This window comes from Acomys russatus, chromosome 9, assembly GCF_903995435.1.
Source record: "Acomys russatus chromosome 9, mAcoRus1.1, whole genome shotgun sequence".
NCBI classification, from domain to species: Eukaryota; Metazoa; Chordata; class Mammalia; order Rodentia; family Muridae; genus Acomys; species Acomys russatus.
Genome location: NC_067145.1, coordinates 4,552,927 through 4,570,511, shown reverse-complemented (window position 1 = coordinate 4,570,511; position 17,585 = coordinate 4,552,927). Strand labels below are relative to the sequence as shown.

The following is a 17,585-nucleotide window of genomic DNA, read 5'->3' as shown; positions in this document are numbered from 1 at the left end:
ACATTCAGCCCTCAAATACATTTTCATTACATTTGACTAGATTTTAAATTGGCGTGATCTGCTCCTTCTGTCTTTGATAATAAAACAATGGTATATAACATTGATAGATAAAGGTAGCATTACAAACTTAAAAATATTTTCAGGATTTTATTCTACTACAATAAAGTAATGATTTTTCACTTATTGCTTTGGAGTTTTCACCCTGTGATACTGTTTTCCTTAAGTGATGTATCCCATTGATGGATACTATCTGGGGATCTAGAAATTCTCTTCTTAAAGTGGTAACTAATAATTATTTTTAAAACAGTCAAGAAGTGTGGCAAATAACTTGAATAGACAAAATCCGCAAAGTACTATAAATCTAACTGTTCTTAAGAATTAGAAATTCAACTGCGCGCAGTGGTGCACCTTTGTAATCTCAGCACTCAGGAGGTGGAGGCAGGCAGATGTCTGTGAGTTCAAGGCCAGCATGGTCTATAGAACAAATCCAGGACACACACACACCTAGAGTTCATAGACAGTGAACCAGACATCTTCTTAGTTAAAAATAGAATCAAACAAACATAGAAATGCACAGCTGCTAAAAGTGTCTCACTGTCTATGGGATAGTAGATTCGTGTTAGTATGCTTGTGTCATATTTCAGAATACCATGTTCTTCCATTCCCCATCCCCATGGTCAGTAATATAAATCACGAGAATGAACCACAGGTTGCTCAAAACAAGATTTATTTAACTAAATTAAAGCACATGCTTATAGTCTCCTGCACAGGAGACTGTGGCAGGAGCATCCAGAGTTCAAAACCACTCTGGGCTACGCTGTAAGTTACCACCCAGATTAATTTATATAGCAAGACCCTGACTCAAACACACAAACAAAAAGACAGGATTTATCTAAGAAAAACAGGAAAGCTATTCCATGCTTTTGAGTATGCCACTGATAATAGAGTCCCTATTCAATTTTACTTCAAACATTATAAGTTGGCTTTTAAATTCCACGTGCCCTGTTCACACCTGCAGAATTTGAATTCTAGATTAAAGTATAATGGCAAAATCAGAGTGTTTTGTTATTCTCCCATCATTTATCTTTTTACAGTGATATAACTTAGATCTACTTTTTATTTTGTTTCTTATGTTATATGTTTTGCATTTAGTAAAATATTGTGTTTCCAATTGTGTTTGGAAGAGTTAGGCCTTTTAATTGTTTTAACAATTAACATGATCTTAAGTAAAAAATATATGACTTATAGCTAGTCTTATAAGTTGCTTAGCTTGGTTTTTTTTATATATAAACATAAATTAATGTGTGTATTATAAGTTCTATTCATTTGTATTCTTGTACTTATGTACTCAAAAATGCTATTGAATGCTATTGAATTACTTTTACTTTTCTCTATTATTAAAGATCAGTAAGCACACAGATCTCCTCAAATCTATGCTCTTTTTATCTGCATACTTATATTTGTATTAATACATTTTTAAAAGTTACGATTTTTAAAATTGTTTCCAATAAGATGAGAATTTTTTGATACTGATATTGAATATTTATCTTTAAATTTCAGATAAGCCTTTGAAAAAAAGAAAACAAGATTCTTACCCACAGGAGGCTGGGGGTGCTACAGGAGGTAATAGACCAGCTTCTCAGGAGACGGGTTCTACGGGAAATGGGTCACGGCCAGCATTAATGGTTAGCATTGATCTTCATCAGGCAGGAAGAGTGGACTCTCAGGCTTCTGTAACTCAGGACTCAGACTCCATAAAAAAGCCTGAAGAAACCAAACAATGTAATGATGCACCCATTTCTGTTCTTCAGGAAGATATTGTTGGAAGTCTTAAGTCTATACCAGAAAACCATCCTGAGACTCCTAAAAAAAAGTCTGACCCTGACCTCTCAAAAAGCGAAATGAAACAAAATGAAAGTAGGTTGGCAGAATCTAAGCCAAATGAAAACCAACTAGTGGAGTCAAAGTCAAATGAAAGTAAGTTAGAAACTAAAACTGAGACCCAAATAGAAGAACCGAACCAGAATGAGAACAAAACTACAGAATCCAAAATTGAGAGTGCTGTAGTTGAGTCTAAACAGAATGAAAATAGACTATGTGACACAAAACCAAATGACAACAAACAAAATAATACCAGGTCAGAAACAACAAAATCAAGACCTGAAACCCCAAAGCAGAAAGCTGAAAGCCGGCCTGAAACTCCAAAGCAAAAGGGTGAAGGTCGGCCTGAAACCCCAAAACAGAAAGGTGAAGGCCGGCCTGAGACTCCAAAGCAAAAGGGTGAAGGCCGGCCTGAAACCCCAAAGCAGAAAGGTGAAGGCCGGCCTGAAACCCCAAAACATAGGCATGAGAACAGGAGGGATTCTGGAAAGCCATCCACAGAGAAAAAACCCGATGTGTCTAAGCATAAACCGGATAGCAAATCTGACTCACCGCGCTTAAAATCAGAAAGAGCTGAAGCCTTAAAGCAGAGACCTGATGGGCGATCTGAGTCACTAAGACGTGACCATGATAGCAAACAAAAATCAGAGGACAGGGGTGAGTCAGAGCGACATCGGGGGGATCAGTCAAGGGTCCGAAGACCAGAAACACTGAGATCTTCTAGTAGAAATGAGCATAGCATTAAATCTGATGGTTCAAAAACTGAAAAGCTAGAACGAAAACACAGGCATGAATCAGGGGACTCACGGGACAGACCTTCTGGGGAACAAAAATCAAGACCCGACAGTCCTCGTGTAAAACAAGGAGATACTAATAAATCAAGACCTGGTTTTAAGTCACCAAATAGTAAAGATGACAAAAGGACAGAGGGTAACAGAAGTAAAGTAGACAGTAATAAAGCACACACTGACAGTAAGGCTGAATTTCCAAGCTATTTGTTGGGGGGCAGGTCTGGTGCACTGAAAAATTTCGTCATTCCAAAAATCAAGAGGGATAAAGATGGCAATATTACTCAGGAAACTAAGAAAATGGACACAAAAGGAGAGCAGAAAGACAAAGTAGAAAAAATGGGATTAGTTGAAGATCTAAACAAAGGAGCGAAGCCTGTAGTAGTTCTGCAAAAATTATCCCTGGATGATGTCCAGAAGCTAATTAAAGACAGAGAGGATAAAGCAAGAAGTTCCCTTAAGTCGATCAAGAATAAGCCATCAAAGTCAAATAAAGGTAAGAGTCCTTCACTGTCATTGTATTATTTAAGTTTGCTGAATATAAGCAATGGAAATCTACAGAACTGATAAAGCTGATGCATGAAAATACAACATTTATATAAAGCAACAGTGAATTTTTTTCAGGAATATAGGTTTAAAAATTTTAGTAAGCTTTTTTTCTCCCACCTGTACTTGAACCAGTCATGATAGTCATCTGTCTAGGTATAAAAAGATATTCTTTCAGGGATTTCTGAAAATTACTTGTTAATCAGTGAATAATATATTGTGGTAGACATAGTTAGCTCTAAAAAGATACCTTGACTATAGATATACATGCTACAATCAAGTACTTCATTTCTAGTGTCTCAGTAATGTTATATATAGTATACAAGACCAAGTCTATAATTTTAATTGTCTTACACTGTTTCCTTACAGACCTTATGGTTTAGTTATTGATGAATCATTTGAATTTTTATTGTTTATAAAGTTATATAAAATGTTATTTTCTGGGGAGGCAGTTGGTGAAAATAGGTTTTATAACTTAAAAATATAAGAAGGCAGGGATTGGTGTTAATTTCTTAATTGGTTTAAATTGTTAATATGTGGACTTGAAGTTGGTGTTATTTTTGCATGGTTGCTAAATTAAGCTATCTAGTTACCTGACTAAAATTAAGTGTTGAGAATGTAATTGCAGTTTATGAAAATATAATCTTGTATCCCTTTGTATACCTGTGTTTAAAATATAGTTTTTTAATGGAGCCATGTGGCAAGACCTACTTTGTCTATGTTTAACTTAATAATGTAATCTAAATAAATGACAGTTCTGAAGGAAGTAGAGCCAAAAGTTGATTTGATATTTTAGGGTTTCATTTTGTGACCTTCACTTAAAACTTAACTTTAGCCAGGCATGGTGGCACACCCCTTTAATCCCAGCACTCAGAAGACAGAGGCAGGTGGATCGCTGTGAGTTCGAGGCCAGCTTGTTCTACAAAGCAAGTCCAGGACAGCCAAGGCTTGTACGGAGAGACCCTGAATCAAAAAACAAAACAAAACAAACAAACAAAAAAAAAACCAACTTAACTTTATTCTTATAAAGAAATATGTGAAATCCAGAATTAGTGTCCCGTTGGTAGTCAGTAGCCTTTTGGCTGTTTTAGTTGAGATTAATGTAAATAAGTATTAAAATCTTTCTCAGTAGTCACATGTGACTATTGGCTACTGTAATGTTCAGCATAGATAGAGAAAATTTGTATCTTCACAAAAAGGTCAACTGTGTATCATTGCGGTATAATCAAAACAGATTATTGCTATTTGTATCATGTTGTTGTAGCTTGTCTACCATGGAAAATAGTATCTCAAACATCTCTTCACTCAAAGCAATTTGTGACTAATCTGTTTTACTTTTGCTTTATTTGTATCAAATATTCACTTTATTTTTTAACTGCTATTTTGTTTCTAAAAAAACAAGCTTTCTGAGTTCCTGATATTTTTCCCCTTCTCGGTTTTGTTTAGAGCAGTCAGAACTACAAACTGAAAGGTGGTGGTTATTATTTAACATGAATGTATCTTTCCTCCAATTGCTTCTTAAAGTCTTTAAGTTTTATCAGAATATTATGTACAGTATGTCTACAAATAAAGTATATTAAATAACAAAATGTAATTCTTTAAGAGTGGCATGATCAGCTAACATGCCTTAACAGTTTGATAGCAGTAATTACCAACATAAACAATGACACTCAGAAGTGCGGTGGAATATCTTCACTTGACGGCTGGGGAAATGGGTACATAGTTAAGAGCACTGTTGCTCCCACAGAGCCCAATGTGGTGGCTCATAACCATCCATAACTCCAGCTCCAGGGGATCTATACTGAAGCGTGCACTTGGTATACATACATGTGTGCAAGCAAAACATACACATAAAAACAAAATAAAAATGTTAAAAAAGAAAACCGTTTTAAAGGGGATTGTAAAATATATTTATTATTTCTCTCCTTTCCTCTACTCTCTTTCAACTACTATATTGTTCTCCATTACTTGACTAGTGCCTCCAAGAATATCCTGTATAGTTTATATGTTGGTGTGTGTGTGAGCAGGTGTGTGCATGTGGTCACACCTTTACATAATGTGTGCTGAACACTTGAGTGAGCACTGTGGTGTGGGCTCCAGAGGTTAATGCCAAGTGTCTTCTGTAATGGATCTCGTTTAGTTACTGAGGCATGGTTCCTCGGTGAACCTGGAACCTGCTCACCTATTTGTGCTAGTTTGGCTAGCCAGTCTGCCTCAGGAATCTTCTGTCTCTGCCTCTCAAGCGCTGATGTGATAGGTGAACCACCTCACCCGCTGCCTCTTTTACAGGGGTGATCAGGATCTGAGGATGGCCTCACACTTGCTTGGCAGGAGCTTTACCCATTGTACTGTCTCCTCCATTCCCATCGGCTTATCTTCTAAAAACTCAGTTCCTGGGTGGAACTCTAGCGTGTGTGTAGTAGTTGTAACAGCTAGCAGTGGTTTAATCAGTGTCACTTGGCCTGGTGAGAGCAGTTCTTATTAGAAGTACTTAGCTGTTGTGTTTTGTAGTCACTGAACTGCTGAGTTCTACCATTAAAATGTTGTTTGCCATCCTTTGTGGTAGACCTTAACAATCTAATCTAGCTAATGTGCTTTGAACGCAACTTCTGTGGAGACTGTTGTTTCTGAGAGTGAGTTTGAAACTGGAGGGCATTGTTGTGTTTTCTTTAATAATACCATGAATTGTTAATAATACTACAGAAGAAGTTTGTTTTATTTTAGCAGTTTTATAATACACATTTCAAAAATACCCACATAAATATTTTAGTATTGATATCTTTAGAAAGTGTTAGGAGAATGTTACAGAAGTTATTCTTGTTTGTAACTACTTAAGTGATTTTAGAAGAATATTTTTTAAATCTTGTGCCCATGATTTTTATTTGTAGAAAGGTTAAGTCAAATTATATGCAATAGTTATTATTAGTGTAAAGAGATTTGTTGAGTAGAAACTTTTTTCATTCAAATTAAATAAATGTATTTAGCTGAAGATTGATCCCTGTGTGGTGTTTGCTCTAGGGTACCTGAGGTTGTAGGCTCAGTTGTAGCACTGCACTGAGAGACATGAGCATTGCTAAAGGTGTTCTTACTTCTTAACTATTTTGTATTTCAAGTCATCCCACAGTGTAGTTTAGGGTTCCCAGACATGTAGAGATAGGCATATTAAACATCTTAGTTAATCTTCTGTTGCTATGATAAAATACTCTGACCAGACCTGGTATGGGGGGAAGAGGGAATTAGTTCAGGTCCATCACTGCAGAGAAGTCAGCACAGCACAAACTTAGAGCAGTCACATTGCAGCCTTCGGGAAGAAGGGAGCACTGCGTGGGTGCTCACCTAGCCTTTTCCTTTTTGTGTAGTCCAGGACCCAAGTCATGGGAAATGCCCCCATGAATTTTCAGATGGGCCTTCCCACCTTATATTTATTCAATCAAGTTAATCATATATATATATATATATATATATATATATATATATATATATATATATATATATATATATCATCCCTAACCTAATTAAATAACCCCTCACTGGTGTGCTCCAGAGGCTTGTCTCAAAGCTGATGATAGATCTTGTCAAGTGATAATATCAGCCATTGTATATCCAGCAAATAACTCTCATAAAAACTTCTTCTGTTTAGGAAAGAAATGATCCTTAAAATACTAAATTTCCTTATTCTAAAAAATTAATGTGGGGAGAAATGGGAGGGAGGGAAGAATGGGAGGAAACAGGGAAAGGGCTAACAATCGAGATGTAATATGAATAAATTAATAAAAAATAAAATAAAATAAAAATAAAAAATTAATGTAACCTTGCTAAAAAGAGTCTATGCAAATATTAAGATAATAAGTATTTACTTGATATGGTATTATAAATAAATTGTATTTTAAATACGGGCTTTGCTACTTTTCCCACCAAAACTCTCTGGCTTATAATGTTTTAATTTTTTGAGGTTCTCATTTTAATTTACATTATATAAATTAGAGTACTGAAAATAGCAGGCTCTAAACTTTGAATAATAACCTTTTGAAGCTTGATACATTCATATTTGAAAACTGAGAAACCAGTTTTCTGCTGTTTACAGTTATGAGGAGCAGTTGGATGTTATAATAAGTGCTATGTTGAATTTGGCAACTGCACATTGAAATCTTTATAATGCAGGCATCAAAATTGAAGCTAGTAGAATGCTAACATTTTTTTTCTTTTGCCTGTGTCATTTATAATAGTACTCTTTTGTCACAGGCGTGAGGATAAGTTGTAGAGCCTTTGCTTGACAAAGTTCCAGAGACCTCTGACTGTCCAGCATGATCTCTAGACATCCAGAACAACTATTGAGGCTTTGCTTGACAAAGTTCCAAAGATCTCCAGCTGATCACCACTGCCCTTAAATATTACTTATGGTCCAGATGTAATTTTGTCTAGAAATCTGCTTTTTCTCCTGAAACTCTCTTTTTCTCTTTACTTCTCAGCCCTAAGAAAATTCATACAAGGAAAACTTTTTCCCACAGAGAATGTTGAAAGAGGACATCTGTCCAAAGGCTTGAGACAATGATAGGTTTTTTTGCTCTGACTGTGAGCACCCAAACAGAAACTGCTTGAAAGAAAGTTAAGAAAGACCTTGACATAACAGTACCTGACTAGATACTGCTAGCTGTAGAAACATTTCTTTAGACTCTGCTTTGAGAGCAATAGAAGGTGGGCTTGCAACGTCGTGCTTTATATGTATTTTACAATAAAGGACCCTGTGGTGGTTAGCCTAGGCTTGGGTAGCACGCCTGTTGGTTTGGGACTGGAAGTAAGTCAAGTTTTTCTTTATTAGCTCAAGCTATGTTGCCATGACAACCTTGTAAACACCACAACTTTAGCCCAGGGAAATATAAAATACTGGGGTTGGCCCAAGGAGACTGGCAAGAAGTAACAGACATGAGAGAACGAGGTAGAGTGAGATGGGAAACAGCAGGAGCGAGATAGGTGGGGAACAGCAAGCAAGAGAAGTAGAAAGATGGGTAACAACAAGCAAGAAGAGAGATAGAAAGATGAGTGACAATGAGCAAGGAATCAGTCAGACAGCAAACAAGACAGAGACAGAGAGACAGAAAATAAAGTTCTCCTGGGCTTTGAGGCCTTCAGCTTGTGCCGCATATGTCTGAGTCTCCGAGTATTTGTTTTCCCTCCGTTCCCCACCCTCTCTTCAACAGCTAGTTCCTCTAGCTAGTTGTCAGCCACCATTGGTTTCCCTTAACCAGCTGTTCACCGCCTGTTCAGTTCTCCCTACTGTGGGTCCACCTCTCTTCTCTCCTCTGCTCTGTTCTCCCAGAGCTGGTCTGTGAGCGCAGCACTCTTCAAATTGGTACAAGTAAACTCGTTCCTTGGTATCTGTATTAAGTAAGCCACTTTACAAGAACACCTACCTGACATGCTCAAGATGCTAGTTTCAGTGCCCAGCAACTCCTCCCAAAAATTAACAGATGACTTCATAATGACCCCAACTTTGTAGATTATACAGTGACTTAATTCCCCAACATGCTAGGCATCACTTTGTCTCGTTTAAGTAAAGTATAATATGATACTGATCAGAGGGCCAACAAGCCTTTTCTGTAAATGAGTATAAGTAAATACTAATTGCTGCTTCAATACCAACCATCTCTGTAATTGTCTTTTAATGTGATCTACTCTTTCTTTGTATTTCCTTATTTTCGGACATTGTAAAGTTATAGTGTGACTCTTTCATTTTATTAAATATTCAACCATGGTATTTCTAGAGTTTGAACACTTTGCTGTTTTTGTATTTTTATACTTTCAGCAGAGTCTGAGTGAGCATGGCATATGTCCATAAGGAACTTGGAAGCAGAGCCTGAGTTATCAATAATAATCTCAGAACCATAAAACTTGCCATTTGAGGTGGTACACACCTTTAATCCTAGCACTTGGGAGGCAGAGGCAGAGGCAGATGGGTCTCTGTGAATTAGAGACCGGCTGATATATGTAGCATGCAAGCTCCAGGGCAGCCAGAGCTACAAAGTTACTTGAAAGACAGGAAAAATTAAAAACAAACTAATTTTGCAACTTGCTTATTAGTCAAAACTTAAAAATTACTGGCTAAGGACTTGGTCTGGTGGCTTCACAGGTAAAGGTACTTGACATCAAACCTGGCAACCTGAGTTCAAGTGCCCTGAGCCAAATAGTGCGGGAATGAACTCCACAGAGTTGTCCTCTGACCTCCCTCCACACGGGGCACTATGCATGCATACTCCTGCTTGTGCACACACACTCACACAGTCACAAAATAAAAATATTTTTAAAAAGAAAATTACTAGAAAATTACAAAGAAGACGCAGCAATTCATAGATTGCTGAATTCCAGTACTTTCAGGAGTGTTGCTTAGGTGCCTTCAGAAAGAGCGCATTGCAGTTTACCCTGACAGCCTTGCTGACAGCATTTAAGACCTATGTTCTTAAGCAGAATTAAGGCAGCTTTACATACTGATGCTGTGTCCCTCTCTACTCCCTTAAATTAAGACCTTGCCCAGTGACCTGAATTATGAACAAGTCCTTTTCCTATTACACTGATGACCACTAACAGCTCAATTACTTATTATTGTTTGGCTCAATTTATGAACCTTCATGCCAAAAGTATAAAATTTTTCTCCCAGTTTTTTATTTTTATTTTTCTCTAATTAATGCTCGAACATACATGAAAACAGTTCTTTCTCTGAAGCCAGTCTTTGGTGACCAGGAGTCTGTATTCATGGGCTCTACATATCTATGCATTCACTGGGATTTTCAGTCCTGAGTTAAGTCTTATGCTAACCTACCAGTCACTAGTACTGTTTCATTAACAGAATCCCTGCCATCTGTGTTAGGAGCAAAGTGGAAGGCTGAAGGTCTCCAAGAGCCTTTGTGATACTTAGTAAACCTTCAAAACAACAGTTCTGAAGATTGGCGTTGCATTCTGTGACTTAAGTAATGGCCTAGATTCTTGAGACTTGCAAATACATCTTGATACCCATTTCTTTTTCTGTCATGACTTATTTGAATGTTCAAAAGGTAGTGTTAATGTTGGCTTTAAGCTGCTATTGTTTCCTGCTATGAACCAGTAAGGAACTGTTTGATCCCATTTTATAAAATCTTTCATGTAAGATAATCAATTCTAGTGTTCCACACCAAGATTTACATAGGTGTGTAAAGTTAGGTAACATCGTCTGTTACCTTTATTAGTCATGAAGGATAAACTGTCTTGAAAAAATAGTGTTTATTACTTCTACTTTATTTTTAAATTGCCAAAATAATACTAACAAACTTTCTTCATGGAAACCGTATGAATGCTTGTTTCTAGGTTTACATGGTAAGGTGTTAATGATTCTTAATGTAATTTGTTGATAGATTTTTTTTTTTTGGTCATTTCTCTTTTATGGAAAAATGTGAAACTATTTCATAATTAATATATTTGAATTTATTTACTATTTTCAGTTGTAAGCATTTTAAAATATCCTGGTCTATTGGTCCTACTTTACAGTCTTCTGTTATATTTAATGAAATGTTCATTATTTTGTCCTAACAAGGGAATTTTTTGTGATGCTAAAGGCACTAATTTTCTTCTGAAATAGACAGTGGCAGGTAAAGATGTATAAGCTCTTACACAGCCATCATTAGACAACTGTCAGAGTTATAGAGGAAGATCAGAGGTGGTAAGTTTCCTCTGCCTTATCATGTGTACTGAAGAGTTACGTTGGTCTCAGGCCATGGAGGGGTGCTGCAGACCCAGTGAAGAGTTTAGACTTTTTAAAAAAAATCATGACATAGGGATGACAGTGTAACTTAGTGGTACAGTGCTTGTCTAACATGTACAAGATGCCTGTAACAATCTTTGTTATTAATAATAAAGTCAAATTTTAAAGTAGTTGTATAATTATATACATATGTAAATGTATTGTGTTTAGAGTTAATATTTTAGTTGTAATTGTAAAAAGATTTGTTTTTGTAGTGCTAATTTGCTTAAAATTTTTATCTTCAGATTTAAATTTCTTTCTTACCTTTCATTAATAGGTAGTATAGATCAATCAGTGTTAAAAGAATTGCCCCCTGAACTCCTGGCAGAAATTGAATCTACCATGCCACTTTGTGAACGTGTGAAAATGAACAAGCGCAAGCGTAGCACAGTTAATGAAAAGCCAAAGTACGCTGAAATCAGCTCAGACGAAGATAATGACGGCGATGAAGCTTTTGAATGTAAGTATCATTTTACTGTTTTTAGGAATTAAAGGCAGATTAATATGTGTAACATAATTTGGGGGTTAACAAGAGCACATTTACCTTAATTCTTAATAACTTAGTATAGCAAGGTTTTTTCTTTATACTTTAAAATTGTATGAAAGATGAGATCAGTTGGCACCAAGAAAAAATTTAGATGAGCTGTAATTAGTAACAGAAAACACCCAATTATGTGTCTCTTGTACTTAACCTGTGCTGGACTCCTAATATATACTAGGCATTGGAATAAATACAAATAAAAATGTGATCCCCTATCTCACAGTCTCAGTCTACTGGGGGAATATGTAATTACTAATTGTGGTACAGTGGTAAGAGTAAATACAGGGTGCTTTGGGAGCACATTGGCATCAGTGTCAGTGGGGGTTCGGAGAATGCTTACTGGAAGAGGTGACACTTGAGTTGAGTCTGGAAGGACACGTAGGAGATAGCCAGATAAAGAAATATTTAAAACCATACTATCACTAAATTATGAATGGCTTAGCCACATTGTGAATTATCTGTGTGGTTTGGACCTGGCTTCTCCTTTTTGCCCAGCTGTGTCCTGGAATTCCTCCCTTGTTTCACTGTTTTCCAGAGCTGGCTTCTTCACTACACAGCTACCTCTCTACAACACTGTGATCACCTGTCTTTGCACTAGACTTGCTATACCTCGCCTGTCTTCCTACTGGTCCACTGAAAAAGTTCTTCTCTTTTATCCCTATCTTCCTTCTTCTGGAGCAAGAGAATTGAGCCTAGCCAAGAGGGGTCAGCAACCTTGTTTGACTTAAACGGCATTCAGTGGAAACAGACTATGGGAGATCTTCACTTGTGTGCCAACTGACTTAGTCATAATGACCAAAAGAAGTGGGAAGACCACCAGTGTTCTACCTTTTCCACCTAGTGTCTGTAGATTGAGGTGTGACAAGCAAGGGCAGGAAGGACAGATGCATGCTGCCATTTTTAAGTGTATATTGCCGATGGAAGCGCTTCACCTCCAAAGTTTTTAATCACTGTTCATTTACTCATCTTTTTAAAATTGTGAGCTCTTCAGCTAGAGCAGTAGACTTTGATACTGAACAAATTTTAAGTTTTAAAATTGAAATATACAACAAAGATAATCTGACATTATTGTGTGATTGTTAAAATTTGTGTTATCATGAGATGTATTAACAAGTATATTAAAATGCCTAAAGTTTTTTTTTATTATTATCAAACATTTTGGTGATATAAGGACATGGTTAGCTCTGGGAAGTAAGAAGAGAAAGGAAGCGTGTTGGGACCAAAACTCAATCTCTTTTATTTGCATGTCTGTCTACTCCTTCTCCTTCCCTCCTATTCTTTCACCATTTCTAAATTCCTTCCTTGCAGCTTCATTATAAATTTCACTTCATTTCTAGTTGCTTGAGCGTGGCTTCCTGCAATGCTAAGTTGGTGAGGATTGTTGAAATTACTGAATAATGAAAGGATAACATAATCAGAAATGTCCACGGACTGTAAAATAGAGAAGAATTGAGCCACATATTTGTCGTCAATGTAGACACAATTCCTTTTTTGTTCCTTTTTGTTTTGAGAGATATTGTCTCATTTTATGGAAGTGTAAAGCATCATTCTAAAACCATGGATGCCATTATAGCTGTGCCCAAGTATATTGAAAGCTGATATTAATATTGTTTAAGAATTTAAGCTTCAACTTCTGCTAGGAAAAAAGAAATTTTCTGTAGATTATTTTAAAAAGATATCCAAGTAGTTTAATGTTTTACTTGGTTTATTTCAATCTAGCTAAGTAGAAAACACAAGGGTCTACTGATTGGAGTATTGAGAGATGTTTGGTAGTTGACAAAGAACTAAGTGGGCATTTTGCTATAACAGTAACAAAAAATATTGTACTATAGTACAAAATTTAAAAAGTATCATGTGAACAGTTTAATCCAATTGGTTTACTAAAATGCAAGGCTTAAGGAAATAGTTTTATTATAATAAATAAGCCAAAAGATAGCTTTGAAAGTCAAACTTAACAGATGTGAACTTAAGTACAAATATAAGGTCATTAGTACCCAGAAAAGGTAGAGAGAAGACAGAGGAGATGGGGGTACATGGGGCACTGAAATTCAGAAAGAGGAGTTAGAGAACACTGAATTCATATTTTATGTATCTCATTTTTTTCTCCTATTCTTCTCTGGATTTTCTAGAGCAATTAGAGAAATAGAGAAATTACAAGCTAGCCAACAAATTGGGATTCTGCTAACCTCGTGGAACACATAATGTGTTATAAATATTGTGGGGTTATTTCACTCTGTTTTCGTCCAAACTGCCGGAAGTTTGACGAATGGGACTTAAAGTGCTCTAAGGCTTATAAAGCATGATGAGTGCAGCATATTGTAAAATGTCTAATAACCACAAGATTTATCAAGCTTTTAGTGATAGAAGGATGAATATAGATTTTTAATTAATTAAAATATAAAAAGAGTAAAGTAGATTGTAGTTTTGGTTCAAAAGTACAAGGTCTTACATTTGACATTACAGCATGCTTCTTTCTGAGCAAGTTTGTCAGTTGACAAGATCCTTATTTAGTAGGCAATTCCGTAGCTGTTGACATGTTGCAGAATGTTTTGTGAATATTATATAAACATATGACCCATCTCAGAGAATCTCTTTCCCCCTTTCTCTCCAATAAATGGAACAAGTTGTTTAAGCAGTGTTCTTGAGCATACCCTAACTATAAACATGAGGAGGAGGTCCTGCCTCTCCTCACATACTTGATAGTCAAACAAAATTCATGCCTAATTATGAATTTAATTGAATATATTCACTCATATGCAGTTGATTTCAATAACAACTCTTCTTGTGACTAAACTTGCCCCAAAGAAGTTAAGAGCAGGTTACCCTGTTCTGTCCATATTGGCGTTCAGTACCAGGGAACAAACCAGAGCATGGGTAGGAATAATTATGACAGCATATAGGGTAAGATTGCCAGGATTTAGACACACACAGTGACATCGACACAAATATAAGTAGGGTGTGTGAGCCAGATTGACATCATTAAATCTAAGCCACATAGTGGGTTCAAGAGGTTTGTCTTGATATTTACGTATTGATCATAGTAAGAAATTCAGAGAAGCCAGTCAGAATGGAAAGGGTTAAAAAAAAAGAACCAGACTAGAGAGTTTATCTTTGTCAGCAGCAGCTTGTCACTATAGTAACTGGTATATGGACCAGCCAGATGATTCACCAGTGAAAAGGCTCTTGTCGCACAAGCCTGACAACCTGCATTCAACTTCAAAACCCACATAAAGGTGGTATGAGAGAGCTGCCCTCTGAGCTACACATATACATGTATATACACATACAAAATGACAATAAGTAAATAAATACTTTTAAATACTGTTGTAATAATCTCAAGGTAGGACACACACCAGTCCTATCTTGTTTTTAACTGGTGGTGCCTACACCAAAGACAAGTGTAGTGTGTATTTTCTGCTTGCACTGCCCTCTAGCTTTCACTGTCATTCTTCTTACTGAACTGTAATTGTTTCTTAGAGCTCAGAATTATTTTCAACTTCATACATCAGTTGATATGTCAGATGAAATTGTTTGCCACAGAGGCACCTGTCAGTATTGATGATCTTAGCAGAATGCATATAAACTTTGGAAAGATGGAGAGAAGTTTGAAGGTAACATATATAAACATGCTTTTGGAGCATGCGTAAGCTTAGAAACTTTCTTTGAGTTTAGCACGCCAATTGTCAGAGAATTATCTCAGTGTGTTAGTGTTTGCAGTTCTGATATATACTATCTCTGTAGGTTTGTGATGTTAGGTCATCAAAGTCTGGAATTTATTGCTAAGTTCTAAGTATAACTTAGCTGTTAATTGGTGGAAAATTTGGTTACGTATATTCTGTAACACTATCTCAAAAGTTGACTATTTCCCCCCAAACCCTTCTCCCCACAAAAAAATATAAATGGTGGTTGTTTTTAAACCAAATTCTAAATAAAGGTTGTTTTATAAGTCTTAATCTGAATTTTACATATACTTCTTCCTGCTGTGCTGAAACCTTTCACTGAAATGTACACTGTGTTTTAATGCTCAGAACCTTCGTGTCGGTTTATTAGCAAGCTGACTTCATGTAAAGATCTTTAGTTTTAGATTAAATAATGCTAAAATTTATGGTATTCTCTCTATACCATAATTTAATCTTCTGGATAGATGAATGGCTCAGGCTTTCGTAGACCAACCGAATGAAGGTGTAGTTCATTGTAAAGTACAAGTTTTACAGTCTTTTAAAGTGAGGTAAATTATTTGTCATGGGGATTTGCTTCTAGCCTCTAGGAAACGGCATAAAAAAGATGACGATAAAGCTTGGGAATACGAAGAGCGTGACAGAAGAAGCTCTGGGGATCATAGGAGAAGTGGCCACTCACATGAAGGAAGGAGGAGTTCGGGTGGTGGTCGTTACCGAAACCGAAGTCCGTCAGATTCTGATATGGAAGATTACTCTCCTCCTCCCAGCCTTAGTGAGGGTAATTCATCAGATCCAGTGGATTTCTAAAACTGATTTCAATGTTGGGTTCTAACTTTAAAGAACATTTTTATCATGTTAAAAGATAATTAACTACATCTAACTTTTAGTTAAAATAAAAGTATATGCTTAGATTTACAGTCACCGTTGTTTAAGCATTTAGTGTTCAGAAACTAGGAATACAAGTGGAAATATTTTGTTATCATTCTTGAGTTTCAGTGTCTCTTTTTGTTTATTTTAGTTGCTAGAAAAATGAAGAAAAAAGAAAAACAAAAGAAAAGGAAAGCTTATGAGCCAAAACTAACACCAGAAGGTAACATTCAGTTTAACTTTTATAGTCTTCAGCTTTACTTACCTACTTCGAATGTGATCTAAATTCTTTTCTCTCTTGCAGAAATGATGGATTCTTCAACTTTTAAGAGATTTACAGCTTCAATAGAGAATATTTTGGATAATTTAGAAGATATGGATTTTACTGCATTTGGTAAAATGAATTTACAGGTTTTATTTATCCCTTTGTCTTGTGTCTAGTTTTTTTTTTTTTTAAGTTACTCTAGAAAATACAGTCATGACCTATTAAGAAATTTGAAATCTAATGAGTTCATGTTATTGAACTAAAACTACTATAAAACTAGCCTCCAAATTGGTCTTAAATTATCTTAAGTCCTGAGAACAGCAGAACAGAGTCAGGAAGTATTTCTACGTGTAATTCTTGCATATCTTCAGATAGTGAGAAACTTGTAGACATAGGAATCACTTTATAATTCATTCATTATAGTGGTGAACTATGTAAGGATATTAGGTACAAAAATACACACGCCTGAGCCTCTTGTATAAAGAACAAAGAATCCAATCTATAAAAGAAAGTAGAACACCAGCTAAAATATACTATAGTTAATGTTATATTTATAATAGTTTGATAAGATGTAAAAATAACATCTGTAAATGTAACAGTGTATGGTAAGAACACTGATTAGAATATTCTATTAAGCTGGGCATGATGGCACATGCCTTTAATCCCAGCACTTCAGAGGCAGAGGCAGGCAGGTATCTTAGGTGGAGACTAGCCTGGTCTACAGAGCACGTCGAAGACTTCTAAGGCTACCCAGAGAAACCCTGTCTTCAAAAACCAAAACAACAACAAAAACAAGCCAGGCGTGGTGGCACACACCTTTAATCTCAGGAGGCCAAGGCAGGCGGATCTCTGAGTTCAAGGCCAACCTGTCTACAGAAAGGCCCAGGACAGCCAGGGCTCTGTTACACAGAGAAATTTCTCTCAAAAAACCAAAAAAGAAAAAGAAAAAAAAAGAAGAAAAGAAAAAGAAAATATTGAAAAGAAGAAAAGAAAAAGAAAATATTGCTTGGCCTACTCTAAGGTGTCATATGCCATCATCACTGATGTGTATGTGAAAGTTGTACAGATTATAATATTTTTGATAGGTTACCTTCAAAAAGTATGTTGACTATTTTTAAAGCAATTTTTAAGACGTGTAATCTATGTATAATTCTGATTATTTAGAATATCTGTTTCATCTTTTCAAACCTTTTTAATTTTATGCTAAGAAATTATCTTCTATATGATTTAGAATCACAAAGACAGGAAC

At 36.0% G+C, this 17,585-nt stretch overlaps 1 protein-coding gene across 2 annotated transcripts in view; it reads left to right on the top strand.

The window, feature by feature from the left end:
- The window catches only part of Nipbl (NIPBL cohesin loading factor), a 93,078-nt gene that overhangs the window by 22,047 nt on the left and 53,446 nt on the right, over positions 1–17,585 (top strand). For both annotated transcript variants that reach the window (XM_051150936.1, XM_051150937.1), the window contains exons 9-13: positions 1,561–3,165; positions 11,261–11,443; positions 15,785–15,982; positions 16,223–16,294; positions 16,376–16,465. In XM_051150936.1, coding sequence (XP_051006893.1) covers positions 1,561–3,165; positions 11,261–11,443; positions 15,785–15,982; positions 16,223–16,294; positions 16,376–16,465 — 2,148 coding nt within the window. The remainder of the gene's footprint in view (positions 1–1,560; positions 3,166–11,260; positions 11,444–15,784; positions 15,983–16,222; positions 16,295–16,375; positions 16,466–17,585) is intronic.